General features: G+C 41.3%; 1 protein-coding gene across 1 annotated transcript; it reads left to right on the forward strand.

Moving 5' to 3' along the window:
• Nucleotides 1-469: 469 nt before the first annotated feature.
• On the forward strand, nucleotides 470-13,703 carry glis3 (GLIS family zinc finger 3; the record flags this gene model as incomplete). Its single annotated transcript, XM_079289803.1, has 10 exons — nucleotides 470-836; nucleotides 1,412-1,589; nucleotides 1,682-2,795; nucleotides 8,205-8,366; nucleotides 8,485-8,595; nucleotides 9,725-9,854; nucleotides 10,014-10,086; nucleotides 12,635-12,792; nucleotides 13,289-13,465; nucleotides 13,570-13,703. The coding sequence occupies 10 exons, from the start codon at nucleotides 470-472 to the stop codon at nucleotides 13,701-13,703; spliced, it is 2,604 nt and encodes an 867-aa protein (XP_079145929.1).
• Between the last annotated feature and the right edge of the window lie 2,155 nt (nucleotides 13,704-15,858).

The raw sequence follows: 15,858 nt of genomic DNA on the forward strand, positions 1-15,858 counted from the left end.
AGTGGCCGTGGCGCTGACAGTTCAGGGCTCTTGGTTGCATCTTTTTCTTTTTCTTTTTGAGGATACACTTGGAAGCACTTCTTGGATTCATTTCCAAATAGACTTGCCTTAACTTTAACTTAAATATTGGCCTTATACTGTTTCCATGGACTAGTTCACTTGCAGTCATCATAACAAAATATATTTTCTTACGGAAGCAACTTTTATGTTGGTTAATATTTATTTTTGAAAAACATATTTTACACAGTTAACTTGCTGTTGAGTGGTTTTCTCCAGGTTTGAGGTTTTATTTTACAAAGAGTGTGTATTTGTTGTACCCTTTATTTGATCACAGCATACTTTATGTGTTGTTGTTTTGAATAATTTCCTAGGTGTGAGCAGTGGATTATGATATGAAGCAAACTTGGCAAACTGCAGCAACTTGAATCAGGTTCCTGCACGCAGAGCTTCTGGTGACTTTGCTCCAGCCATGAGTGGAAAGGGTTGTCAGCTCCTGGTGTCTCCTTGCAGCGTGTCCCCATCATTAAGCATGATCAGAGGACACCAGTCCCCGTCCATCAGAATATCCATGCCTTCACCACACCGAGCCGATCTTAGTTACTCCTCGGGCACGGAGAAAGTGAAAACGGGTGCCATCCACTCCTTTGTTTCTGGGACACAGAGCGGCGGCCAGCTTGTCCTGCCGACCCTGAGCCTCCGCAGACAGGTGTTGACCAACGGGACGCATCTAAACATTTCGACTGCATCCCTACAAGTGCCTGCTCATCATCCCACAACCAAAAGAGTGACAACCGCCATACAGACGGGACGCTGCTCCTCTAACAACAGCTTCAAAGGTAAAAACAAAGGTTAGAAATATCTAATCAACCCAGGATGTGTGAGTACAATGCAAGTGTAACTTTACTCCACAGAACAGTATTTTAATACTTCAGTATTGTGATGTATACTAAACTACAACTGAGTTAGTAATCGCATCTTCATACTCCACTTATTCTCAGTGTGCTCTTCACAACCTGACTGACTTGCAAAACGTCGTGTTCCTTATGTATTGATAATTAACCAGGCATAAAGCTTGTCCCGAAATTTTCTACCGAGGAAAAATGGAAGGAGGTGAAAAGCTCATTAGTGATTAACAGAGCAGAAAGTGTCAGGTTGGTGAGGGGAATTCCACAATCTGCTGCATAACCCTTAGTTAAAGCAGACTTAATGTGATGTGTTTGAGTTTTTATTTGCATTTTTTACTGTAATGTCTTTTCCAAATAATTGTGTACTTATGTAAATACTTTGAATTCATCTGTAGGGATTTATTGAAAGTGGATAAAAGTTGTGTTGCTCTGTTGTAACGTATATACTTTCAAAAGGCATCTCCCATATGGATATTCTGTTGATTGAATTTTGGGCTTGTGTCCAGCCGATTGCTCTGTGTCTGGGCCTACCATGGAAGTCTTTGGTCAGCCAGCCGCTGCTAATCTGACGGTGACCAGCAGCCCCGTGACTGTTGTCACAGGCCGACGGTATACTGCAAGGCCTGCAGCACCACAGCCCCCAACACATCCACACAGTGTGCAGATTCCCCACACTGATGCCAGGTGGGCAATATCAATAAAAGTATGTGATTGTGATGATGAGCTCACGAAACCTTAAGAGCGATACTAAAGTGGATAACAACAATCTGTTTCAGATCCTTACATTCCAGAGAATCCCTGGCATCCACGACCCTAAGTCTGTTTGAAACACAGTCGATGTTTAGTGGCAGACATGACTGGTCGTATGGCTACCGTGTGCTTCCTCCACTGGGTCTACCTCAGTGCTCCGCCCAGGCCAGCGAAGGAGGTGAGCAGCTCAGCCTTCCCCCTGGCACGGCCATGTCCGGCACGACCATATCAGGTGGCACCAGCACCTCCGCCTCGCTGCCCTCGTATCTTTTTGCAGGTGATGCTGGAAGCCCCAGGCAGTCACGGGCTAAGAAGAGAGCGCTCTCCATGTCGCCTTTGTCGGATGTCATGGGCATTGATTTCAACTCCATCATACGCACCTCACCTACTTCACTTGTGGCCTATATCAATGGCTCCCGCAGCTCTCCAGCCTCCCACCCCACACTCTCACCTGTCCAATCTGAAGGTTATGGTCACTTCCTGGGTGTGAGAGGCCGCTGCATCCCCCACGCCCATCCCTACAGCATGCCAGGCTCTTCGCAGGCTCTGGCCCCTCAGACGGATTATGGCCGTATGCAGATGCTTGAAGAGGGAGGGGGTCTGGAGAGCCAGATGGCTAACATGGTGGTGGACCAGCAGTGCCTCCCTGGGGAAGGAGGGTCACTGGAGAAGAGAGCAGAGAGCTGCAGCCAAACCACCAACAACCTGCTGCCACCTCCACAGTTACAGCCAGCCCTGCTGGCTACTATCCTAGAGGCTGCTATTCCACAGGGGCCTCCACCACCCTACCACTCACACCAGCACATCCACCTCAATAGACAGTGCTGTAAAGTAAAGTCCCCTTCTCATCACAGGCATGGGGTGAACTTTCTACCCCAGGTCCCTATGCTGGAGGAAGAAGAAGGAGAGCTGGAGGACTATGGGGCCCACTGCTGCAGGTGGTTGGACTGTAGTGCAGTCTACGACCAAAGGGAGGAGCTGGTAAAGCACATAGAAAAGCTACATGTGGACCAGAGGAATGCTGAGGATTTCACATGCCACTGGGTGGGCTGTCCACGCAACCTCAAGGCCTTCAATGCCCGATACAAGCTTCTTATCCACATGAGGATCCATTCGGGAGAGAAACCCAACAAGTGCACGGTACACCATGTAGATCACAGCTATGTCTCTTCTCATGCTACAGAAGTATATCCATCTATCTATCTATCTATCTATCTATCTATCTATCTATCGTCACACTATATTTCTCTGCCTCTAAGAAATAAGATCCCGTATGATATCTCCCCTCATTAATACAGCACGGCTCTCTAAATCAGTTGAATATCTTTTTACTCAGTTGTGAGAAGACGGAGTGACTGCAGTCAAAGCAGCAACATGATGAATGTCGGGGGCTGACTGAGTCCAATTCTCCATGTTCCATTCAAAGCCACAGTACCTAGCTGAAGGCTTTTAAGCCTCAGACTTGTTTTTGTGCGCTCTATGTTTATGGCCACGGTTTAGGTAAAAAATATGGCCTCTCTCCCCTCTTAACTTTAGCCATGTGGTAATTAGCAGAGCGCTGTGATAATTGACATGGGAGTTAACTCAATTATGTAGTTATTAAATCAGCACAAAGGAAGCCTCGCACTTTAGATCTGGCATGGCACCATGGCTCTCCAGTGGGCAGCAGTGTCAGCTGCAGGGGTCCTGCCAGGCCACCGTCTGACAAACTTGGCCGCCGTTCTGGGAAGGCGATGCCCCCATAGTCTGGATATCTACAGGTCTGCATCTGTGGCCAGAGAGTTGGCATTCATCCATGGGGCGGATTATTGATGAAATGGTCGCTTTGTTTGTCCAATGTCGATGAGCTGTTTCAGTTGTGTTGCAGTTTAATGAGTTTTAAAATCAATGTGGGATTATTAAAAACAAGACACACCAGTACTCCGAGCTCGATGCTTGTGTCAGCATGCAAACATGCTCACATAGACAATGCATAATATGCAGATGTTAAGCAGGCGCAAGGTCTCCATTTTCACTATGTTAGCTTAGTGTTGCTAATAAACAAATACAGCTGAGGCTGTTTTATAACCAAATAGCTGCAAAGCTAATGACATTCCAAAGAATCAGATAATTATAATTTGAACCCAATAGTGGCGTTATATAAAATGTCCGGGGGATCACCTAAGTAATTTAAATTCACCAGAAGGGCGCCATGAATGTCTCTACCAAATTTCATCGCAATCCATCTAATCGCTTTTTAATATTTCAATAAAAGTGGTGGTGGTGATAAAATAAATGACAAGAGGACCACCACAAATCAGTGGGATTCATCCTGTTGCTCACCTGTTCATGGAGCCATGCAGCTAGAATGGCTAAAAAAATATGTATGGCCAGTCCACAACTATGAATTCCCTCCTTTGTTTTTGTTTTTTGTCACTCCCACCGGGAAAATACCGCAGACTTAGATGAGTAATTGACAAACCACTCGCAAAACATGCCTCATGTCGCTGCTTTCAACAAGTCAGTTATTAACGCCGTGCATACCTGCAGTCGACCTTTGGTACCAAAATACTCACTTATTAGTTGAAGCCCGCTCTGTTGCCATGGGGCTGCAAACGTTGGATGGGTCTGTGTTCCATGTAATCATTCAACAAGTATTCATGGTCACAACCTATTGCCATAAACAGAATTGTAACAAAGTGGCACTTGTATTTGTGGTATAGTAAATATGGGACCGGCTTATTCTGGGGAAAGAGAGAAAGGCCAAGCACACTACAGTTATCTTTCCTGCACTTTGGACATTATATCAAGAGTGCAGGCTTTGTCTTTCTTTACATGAGTATTTTCATATATCTTTGCACGAGTATGTTAATGTGTTTACATGTACTCCCTTTGAGATGAAGTTGCGCTTCAACGATAGAAATGCGAGCCATGAAAACTCAGAATTTCACAGTTAGAAAAGCTAAAAGCACTTGAGTCCTCAAGTCAAGATGCAGCACTCACGATTTCCTTGGGAAATGATTGGCAGGTGAATAAACTGGTGCATGGTAAAGTGCGAGGCTGCAGCAGAACAATAGGGAAGCTCTTGTTACAAAGTGAACATCTAGGGCAGGCCCAGGCGTGTACCTGTCGTCTCACAGATCCGTTGAATGAGGATGCAGCTGTTTGTTAACATATTCTCAACTCACCAGTCTGTCACTGTGATTTAAACATATGACGTTTTAAAAGCACAGAGTGAACTTAAAACCCAAACAAGAGATTCCTTCGGTCATTGTGGGTCAGCATGTTAATTATGATTTTAAATCTTTTAATGTCATTCTGTGCTATTAGCTTGTACATTGTGGCTGGCGTGTTTTTTTACTTCTACTCCAACACAAAAAAACATCCACTCAATTAATTGAAGTCGTAATGAGTAAATTGTGTTTTTACTGAATTCTAAATATACTGCTTGTTCAGTAAAACAATAATTCAACCTTCAGTTGTTGGCAAAGTTGGTCAAAATGTACTTCATCTTCTTTCAGAATGAGTCACGAATAATGCTTTGATCAATCAGTGCATTTGCACCAGTATGGTGAAAATGAAACAGGAGTTCACTGCTAATCCACTAAATTGCCGTACATGAGCAGCTTGTAATTCAAGCCTTGTGAACACTGAAACTCAGGTCTGATTCGATTTCACAACATCCTTATAGCTTTGAGGGAGCTAACCAAAGAAAATAGTGCTTTAGTATCTGGAATACACTTTCACATCACAGCTAGGTCATTATTTGGCTTTCGTAAACAAAGCCGCTTATTGATCCAGAACGCTGAACTCCCTCCTCTGTTCCATGAACAGTCCCACGTGGTGGTTTCTAAAATTGTGACAGCAAACTGATCGTGTGCTACATATTAAAGTATGTCAAAGATTTTTCATTTCAATAAATATCTGTTAAGTCACAATCTATCGCCTAATGAAGTAACAATGATGATTCGGTCCACGGCACACTAATGAAATATTTTGCATCAGCAGGACGTACAGTATAATATTTTAATTATTATTAAAAGATGACACGGTTTGGATCTCTGAGAAGTGAGATCCAATAAACACGCCTGAAATTACCACTTAGCGTGGTGCCGCCCAAAAAGAAAAAAATAGATCTTCGAGGTTGTAACTTTGTCCCACACTTTGAGTAGTTGTGGCAAAACTAATATTTCTCATTTAACACCCCTCCAGGAATGTACGAGTCACTGGAGAGAAGGAATGAAAAGTTTAAAAATATATATATATAAATATATATACACAGGATAAGGAAAGCGCAAAGAGGGTAGAAACATCACTTGTGAAACAGGGAAGAGTGGAGTCCAGAGTGAATTGACCTCATGCTAAGACTGGGCATTGGACAGACTCTGCTGGCACAGACAGCCGCTGCCATTGTTCAGCCAGGGCATGAGTACCTGCCAGGGCCTGTCAGAAGCTGGCCGCAACACTGATCTACACCGAGGAGCCATGCTGCTTCTTTTCAGCCCAAACGTCCCTCACGACAAAACTAAAAAAGCCCTCGGCGCTTCATGAGAGCTTTATGAGACAGAGAAAGAGAATTACACAGTCACCCAACCCTGGCTAGGCCTGGGGTCTTTTAGCTTTATGCTGGTTCTCACTTGCCTGACCACTTTGCTTCTGAAAGACTTATTTATCATCGTCTGCTTTTTTTTGTGGTAGTCTAGCTCAGAATTTAAACTAAGGATTGGTCAACTTTGCAAGACCATCCCCCTATTAAGGAGCATTTATCACAGTAGACCAGTATTGGAACGTGAAATGGTGAGTAGGGGTTATGAGACGCATTTGTCATTTTGTGCTTCTCTAAAATGTTCATCTTTCAATTAAATCGATTGGCTTTGACAACATTTTTAATAATCCTTCATATTCAGTGCTGGTAAATCTAGATCTTACGCTTTTATAAAAAATGTCCAGAATACAACCACCAACCGTTTAACATTCAACAATAATTGTCATAACATTAAATTGTGCCAATATCTTTGCTTTAAAACAAAGTTTGGTAAAAAAAATAAATGTGACATTTTTTTTATTTCCAAGTTCAATTGAAGAATAGATGTCAGGAGATAGCTGTGTGGTAATTATATGTGGAATGCAGAGGAATGTTGTTGGTTAACCATAAACGGGCAGAGACATTTTGATTGGACTTTGGCAGTGATGACTGAGAGGTATCAGTATGTCAGGAATCTAGTCTTTGAGGAACAAATAACAAAATTGGTCATGGTCTGTGTGATTTTCTCCATAAAGCCGAGCAATCACATTCCAACCCCCCTGTGATCAGGAAGAGAGGCGTAAAGTCCTGGTCTCACAAAGTGGACAGACATATTAAGCACTAAAGTCTCTCTCTCTCTCTCTCTCTCTCTCTCTCTCTCTCTCTCTCTCTCTCTCTCTCTCTCTCTCTCTCTCTCTCTCTCTCTCTCTCTCTCTCTCTCTCTCTCTCTCTCTCTCTCTCTCTCTCTCTCTCTCTCTCTCTCTCTCTCTCTCTCTCTCTCTCTCTCTCTCTCTCTCTGTCAAGGGGATGCAAGATGGATTCAACACACAAATGACAGAACAGTGATGTGTGTATGAACACTGCCCCCTGCTGGTGACACACAACTATCAGAACTGTGTCTTTGAGAATATGATATTTGTGTATATATATATTTTAAACAGCAGGGAAGTAAAATGACTCTCTCGCATTTGAAAGTGTTGCAATTAAAACCCCGAAGTTGAATCCTCAATTTTGAGAAAATATACATTTTTGAAAGCACAAAGCCTCATAGTTCTGTGTGTGACAGACACTGCGTCTTTCATAACAAGAGTGCAAACAAAACAGAAAAAGAATAAGAAAAATAGAACCATGTATTTCTACCATATTTTTTGCTTCTTTCTCATTTGGTTGAGTATCATGTTGACCAATTTTGACTTTGTGATAATCAAAACGGTTCAAGAGCAGCAACCATTTAATTAGTTATTTTTGTCTTGTGCACAGAAAGAGAGAGTGCTTGTTGATGGAGTTAAGCATCATAAGTTAACTGATTCCTTCTTTTAATAAAATCGGTTAATTAAGCTAGCTTCAATTACCAGTGTTAGGTTTGTAAAGTAGAATATCTCCTCTTCATAGGGTGGTGTGCTCTGTGTCCTAAGTGTACAATCAAGTTACATGCTCACAATATACTCGCCTGTCAATCACGAACATACTGCAGCAGTGAGCAGTCAGGACTTACATTAGTGCCAGTTGAGACTAAATGGCAGTAATTGTATCCATTCAAAAGGTTCTCTATATTCCCTCTTTCCCTCCCTCCCACACACTGAGGTCAGCAGGCCTTTGTCTGCAGCGGCTTTCAGCTAATAAGCTCATAGCTCCAGGTATATGTGAAACATCATGTTGGAGATAATTGCAGAGCTTATATTGGATATTGCACTGGAGGGAGTCAGCAGTCAAACGCCTCATTGGCCCCCCCAGGCCTGTTTTAAATGGAGTAGAAATACATTTTTGGCAACCTGATAGCGATGTCCTGCTTAGACAACGTTTGCTGTGTTTGTATGCGGTTACAGTTCGAGGGCTGCAAGAAGGCTTTCTCTCGACTAGAAAATCTGAAGATCCACCTGCGTAGCCACACGGGGGAGAAACCCTACATGTGTCAGCACCCAGGATGTCACAAGGCGTTCAGCAACTCAAGTGACAGAGCTAAGCACCAGCGTACACACCTGGACACAGTGAGTGGCAGCCTTTGCACAAAACACGCTCAATAATCGATGGGATCTCAAAGCTTATGTGTGTGTTTTTGCCTCCAAGTGGAGTCCGACAAGTTTTCACATGTGTGTGGTTGTACAGAAGCCATATACCTGCCAGGTGCCTGGCTGTGCAAAGCGTTACACTGACCCCAGCTCCTTGAGGAAACACGTGAAATCCCACTCGACTAAAGAACGGCAGTTACGGAAGAAGGTACAGACTGCAGTGTGTGCTGTAACACAACTCACTCGATTTTTCCCAAGCACTATTGTTCTTGAGAATGTATTTTAATGAAAAACGTATCACGTACACAACTGAAAGAACATGTGAGCTGTCTTCCAAAAAAAAATAAAAAAAAGGATTTGTAAAAGACATTAGGCCAAATCTCATTAGTGATGATTGAAAGTAGACACCGATAAACAAAAGAAAATGTATATCAACCCATCATGTCATTATGCTTTCTTTTCTATAATTAGCGGACAGTATTGTGCATTATAGTCTCTGTGATGTGCTCTCCATCCCACTCTCTTTAACACTAACTTAACTGTTCACCTCATTTACTTTAACGGCATTGCAGTCAGATGAAAATACATCCACGTGCCCTCACACTGAGCTCGGTTGCAGAAAAATACACATAATTATGTTGTTTGTCGGATCTTTGTCCCGTTTTCACCTCCTTTATTTTCCACGAAGGTTGAGTCCATTTTAAAGATTCACATTATGGCCATGCAGCGCTTCAGTTCAGATTGCTACATGTGTGTGTGTGTGTGTGTGTGTGTGTGTGTCAGAAGTATTCTCTTTAGCTCTTACTGAGGGTGATGTCACCATAGATACAAAGAAGGTGGGTAGTTAATAAAAAAGGTGACATTTTACAAAGTCTCCCACATGCACGACTTCTCTTGTCTAAACCTAAAATAAACATGTTTATAGTAATTGGGATTCAACTGATGCTTCTCAAGATTGAATGCGTTATATATTAGTTTCTTTACTGCAGAATTCTAACATTTATACTGTCTATTAGTAGTTCCTTGTGTAATAATATCAGAAATAGTTCTGATGGTATACATCAAGCTTTGAAGCAATTATCCTTCAGATGTTCATGTTGTTTGATACTATTTTTGGCTGGCATGTATTCTGCTATAGCCCTTATATCCAAATAAAAAAATAGATGCAGAGCACAGCATCAAAGCACAAAGGCACTATTCATGATAAAGGTGTGACAGAAGTAATATTCTAGAATCTAGATAGAACAATCACAGTTGAATTATCATACTTCTTCCAGAATACCCTCGCTGTATGCATTTTGTCCACTGCTGTTATGGATTATGTGCCATGTTCCTAGATGAAATCCACTGCTGATGTGACTCAAGTGACAGACTGTTTAACCATCCACCCTCTGCAACCAAGCCTCTCTCCACTGGCGAGGATACACTTCAACTCTCCGCCTTGCGCATCCCACGAGTCATATTCTGGTCTGGGTAAGTTCTGGCTCTTTGCATTAATATGCGTTTGATGTGAAAACGAGAGACTTTAGCACATCCCCTTGCAACCATGTGCACACAATAGGTTTATCCATTCGATTTAGGCCGTGGTGGACAGCCCTGAAGTGTCTTATCTTCCCTGTTCCTCAGCTGCTCCACAGGGACGAGACTCCTCCAGCAATCCTCACCTGGCTCGGTTGTGCTCCTTACAAGATGAATACAGGTACCGGGGATTTTTGTCATTTAAGATAAAACATTCAAGCCACTTTACGATTCATCAATCCATGCATTCATATCCCACAATAGGACAGGAATTCCAACTACATTTTACGGGGAAAAATGTCACTAAAAGCGTGCACATGCCCATTCAAAAGTAAAAAAGACAAAGCTGTGGAATACAACCATCAGCAGCAACAGTTATAGCCGTTAGCCAACTGGTATTTTCTTTTGATGTTGTATTCCCATTGACACAGTAAGAACTTTAACCATGACTGATTTAAATGCGTCACACATCTTTTTTTTCTCCCTTTTGATGATCTGAATCAACTTAAACATTGGTTGTCATGGCGGCGAGACTATAAACTCATAATTAGAATAATCAGTTTAAGAGAAAGCGCTGTTTTCTACCCTGATAAAAGAGTCTAGCTGGGGTTTTTTTTTTGGTTTTCAGGGTGTGCTGTGGCTGGGAAGAGGCTTTACAGGTTTGGGACAGCCAGCAACTCATTCCCCTGGTCAATCCATAGGAAAAACACCCCTTCATCTACGGACTTCAAAAGCATGTGATGAAGTATTTCCGTCGCTCTGAGCAGCCAGATGCTCATGGCTCCTCACTGGTTGGGATTGTTCTCATATCAGCAGCAGGCCAAAGCATTCACTGCAGGGTTCCGGGAGGACAATTGGCCTGCGAAAGCAGCCCTTGCCTTGGCTCATTGGTCTTGACTGCTGGCATTAAAAAGGATGCTATAGCCACCGACAAGAGCGGCTAAGGAATTCAATAAGTGAAACATAGAATCTAAAAAATACCATTTAAAAAAAAAAGGTCCAGTGTGAGAAGAGAGACGCTGTAATTTATTTTTTAGAACGTTAAATTGATTGTAAAAGCATTGTTGCCATTTTCAGTACACTGTTCTGGGATTCTTCTTGGTTCCCATTCAGTCCTTGCATATTGTCAACAAACTCTGGCTCCTTCAGTATTCTTGTTGTTGGCAAGTAGACATGCAAAAGTGTTACTTGGCCAAACCTAACAGCAGGGGTGTCAGCTCCCATGGTCACTAACAATATTTACATTTACTAGTTTAATCCGCTGTATTTAACAATCTGTTAAATCAATCTGAAATAATGTTCTTGATTTTCTTAATGTTGTTACAATGAGCACCAGAGACCATGTTTTAGCGTGAAACTTTTATGTTGTAACAATAAGTTATCGTGTACGAGATTAATAGTATATTGTTAAAACAAGACATGTATAATGTGATGAGTTTATACGTTGTAATAATGTGAAAAAAAACCTTGATTTAACATTTTAAAAATATCACACGATAACGTTACACTGATCTGTTTTTTTGTTTCTGGCGTGGCAGCAATACGCCGCCGAACATATACATACAGCAGAAAATATGAAAGCTGTAATTCTCTCCTCATTACGTGCAGAAAAGCAGAAAAAGTTGATCGAGGGAGCCTTCTGCGTTCTATTAAGTGGTTCTTTCAAATACGGGTAATGTTGTGCATCTCATCCGCGTCATTCAAGCGAGTAAAGAATTGCCTGAGGACAATCATGAATGATGACTGGTGTATCTAATGCAAATGGTTGCTGAAGTGTGTGTCAAATGAACACAGGCTGTGTGAAACCGTCACCTGGTCATTCCCGCATGAAGGATTAATGAATGCTTTTTATGCAGTCTAACTGGTCATCATGCGTTTGTGTGAAAGTGGTGGAATTGGAAAAATACAGTTTGTTTAAGTGCAATGTTTGCCAAAACATTCTAGTTGAAGTTTGGTTAAACGGTGATGCAGGGGGATGTTTTTGATTTCTTTCACAGAAAAGTGGTTTAAAACATAAAATGAGAGCCTTTAATCGTGATGTTATGTCTTCAGTTATTTCTTTTGTGTTTCTGCTCATTCACTGGTTTTTATTTTATTTTTTTTTAAACTGTTTTAACTCTGCTTTTTACTATGTTTTTACTATGTACTGGCTCTGTGGCACTCTGAGATTTTTTTTAAATGAAAAGTGCATTACAAATAAAATGCATTATTATTATGTCTTTACATTTAGATGATTCCATTACATCTTTATAGAGACAAAAATGATGTTGCCTGACTTTGTTCTTTACCCATCATACACTGATTCATATATAACATAGAGGATGCGCACAACAAAGGCAACACCTGTAGAATGCATTGCATTTCAGTACTTTACCCGTGCGAAAATACTGACTCCTTAAGGCGGAATATTCTATAAACCTTGATTCCATTCAGTGGGTTATAGATTTTAATGTGAGAAATATTTAGAAATATTTTTATATTAAAAAATATAACATACACCATATACAGGACAATGTAATCCAGCCTCAAATATACCTTATACATTTGAATCATGAAACGCCGCTCAAAACTACAATATCTACATTATTAACATTATTTTGGATGTTACTGCACGGTTCACAGTATGTAAATAAGTAATAATTAGTTTCATTTTTTAATAATAAAAACCCACATTGTTCTTTTTCTTTGTTCAACAAGCAACGTTATTAATTCAGTCTGAAATATTTCAGGTTTGTTGATCCCTCCCCTCACCAGCTCCTCCCCGGGGGCCGGTGCGGGCCTTGCCCTCCCACCTGCCTCCCTCATCCTCCCAATGGGACATCCCTACAGAACAAGCGAGATCTGAAGCAGCCCAGCCAGCCCCCTGATATGGCAGAGCACGATCCAGGTACTCGGAGGTGAATCATCTTATTGCCAAATCGATGTGAATACAGTTGTGCTTCTGAAAAAGGGTTAATAGTGTATGTTTCACATCTGAAGAGCCTATTAGTAAATGTCTGAGCGATTTGACAATCTGAAGTGATTTCTTTTGACATGCACATTAATTATTATATCTTTCTGATGTGTAGCAGGTGGCTGGTGTTTTTTCTTGTCAGACAGAATCAGGCAACTCCACTCTATGTACCTTTAAATAGATATCACTTCTTTTCCCCGCGGACTTGAGAGCCACCGTGGTGTTGACAAGGTTTTCAGAAACACGCACTGCAGTTTTATCCGTTACTGAAATAAAGACAGGGTTTGAAAAGATGAATTCATGAGGTCTAATGTTACTTTTCTACAGGAATGTGTGATATAAGGAGACAAACTTCAGACTTTAATTGAGTTGTTCTCTACGATGTGGATAAAAGAGTGAAGCTGTTACATTTTCCTCATCGAGCTCTCAGGGCAGATTACAATGATATATTCTCCTCCACAATATGGCAGGATCGCAGCACGGACCAGCTCAAGTCACCTGATGCACGTTGATGCCTTTGGTGACAGCCTCGCTCCAGCAGCCAATCATCCCAATGGGGTGGCCACCTTACAAACGTCTCTGTCCTGCATTACAGTTAATGAAATGAGTGTCCAGACTAAGATATCAAACATGAGCACTTTATTGCCATCGGATCTTACAACTCTCTCTGTGTGCATACATGCGTGTGTGTGTGTGTGTGTGTGGCTGCAGGCGCATCTGCAGGATTTGATGTCCACAGTGAAGCACAGGATGTGGCTCCTGATCAAGAACTGCATGGAAGGGACTTCTTCAGTGGGGTGGACCACTGCACAAGCCAGATCTCCTGCATCTATACAGAGGGATGATATTACTTCTGGCGGTTTCGTTCCTTTGCACTATTTTGTGTCCCCGTTCCATTAAAAAAAAAAGGGACAGTTCACCCTAAATTCAAAAAGACATTTTCCTCTTACCTGTAGTCGTATTTATCGATCTAGATTGTTTTGCCGAGTTTGGGAGATATTGTCTGCAGAGATCTCTGCCTTCTCTTCAACATGATGTAATTGTCTTGGCTTGTAATGCTCAAAGGGCCAAAAAAGTTGATTTGAAAAACTCAACAGCAATGTCTCTTTCCAAAATCATGACCCGGCAACTGGCGATAATCCACAGTCTTTGTTGTGAGCAGTTTCCTGCGGGAACTATCGTTGAAAGGAAAACAGTCCCATTATATTGGAGAAGGGCAGACATCTCGATCGTCGATATCTCCAAAACTAGAAAATTCACATGAAAACAATCTAGATTGGTAAATAGCACAACAGGTAAGAGGAAAAATATGCGATTATATTTTGGGGTGAACCGCCATCTAAGAACACTTTAAATGGCGCCACATCTCAGCAGCAGCTTCATTTAGCAAAATAAAAGGGATTTGATTGATTGATTTATAAAACAATCCAAGATGCTGCTCCCTCGGTCTTGAAGGAATTGACTTTTACATCCTCAGTGCAAGTTTCGACTAAATCTCTATAAATGGCAACAGACTGGCTTCTGCCTCCATAATCAATGCATATGAATTTACTTTCTCAGTTTTGATACAGCGTGTGAAGAACAATGTCAACGCAGTAAATACTTCAGGTAGTTTCTGGTTACGTTTTGCACATAATTGAACACTGCAATCATAGCAAAGTATGCAAGGGGAGGTTTTTCTTTGAACCGTGGCTTTGTAACTATAGTAACAAGACAGCCTTACCATTTCGCTGTAATGTTCATAGACATAACCTGTTGCTTGAGTATTGTACTGTAATGTGCAACGATTGCTCCTGTGCCTGGATCATGAGGTGGATTTCTGTTGCCCATATCATTTTACATGTTTTAGTTGAATTACTGCCAATGACTTACATTTCACATCGTATTGACCTTTTCTGAAAGCGTGGCATCGTGCTGTACATTTTCATCTCGTCTGCCAGCCATTCATTTTCACATGGTATGAAAATGAAGACTACTGGCTTGACATTTGTAAGCCATCAGTGACTACAGCTGCTTTTATTTTTGCATTTCAATGCAGTGCAGACTTTTCAATCCAGGTTGCACTTTCAGATGCAACCACAACACAACTACAACGCTTAAAAGAACATATGAAGAAAGCAGACATGATGATCACCATAGATTACCAAGCACAAACGCACATTGGAGGTCCCTGCAAATGTTTGATTTTCAAAATAAATAAATAGACATTCAGACCTCATCATGATCAGCAGCAATGTAAAGTACACATGGTTTGTAGGACATGGGCTAAAATAAGCAAAAGACACTGCTAGGTCTTTTTACTTTTGAACATATTATATATATTAGAATAGATCAATAAAAGAAGAAGATTATTCGTACCCTTGTTTTCTTATTTGTCACATACTTTGTGTCTCCGTGTGAGATGAAGATGCACCAAACTGTTGTGGATCCGTTCATGGTGGCTAATTTAATTTGTTCTTGTTTGAAATTAAGAGGACAAAACTCTTTCAGTTGAAAAAATAATTCTTTTAGCAAATGAGGTTCAAGCATCAGATGGGGGTTTCAGTAGTTGCCTAGCAACAACATCTTTTCTCAAAAGCATCTGTTTAGTACCGCTAACCAAAAAAAAGAAAGTGTTGCGACGTGGACACAGGTGGTTAGTTAAGCTCTGTATCTGGTATACATTTAATTATGTATTTAATTGTTCAGGAGGAGCGACACATTCATTAGGAGGGGTTAACTTTTCAATAACAAAGTAGGACAAAACTAAAAACTATGTGTACAGCGTTCATTTTAAGTGTATACCACCGGTTTTACCCCCACTTTTCTTCCAGCCCTTGCATTTACTACATTCTCCCACACAAGGAAAACATCAAATGAAATCTGGCTTATGCTTTTTCTTCAGCTCTCAAATCTGAGACATAAGAAATGTTTCGACAAATGAGAGATCTATTTATGATCCTTATTTTGATACTTTCTATTCGGACGTCAGAATGAATGAATGGCCTACTTCTGTATTAA

The sequence above is a fragment of the Melanostigma gelatinosum genome (genome assembly GCF_949748355.1).
Source record: "Melanostigma gelatinosum genome assembly, chromosome: 18".
Classification (NCBI taxonomy): domain Eukaryota; kingdom Metazoa; phylum Chordata; class Actinopteri; order Perciformes; family Zoarcidae; genus Melanostigma; species Melanostigma gelatinosum.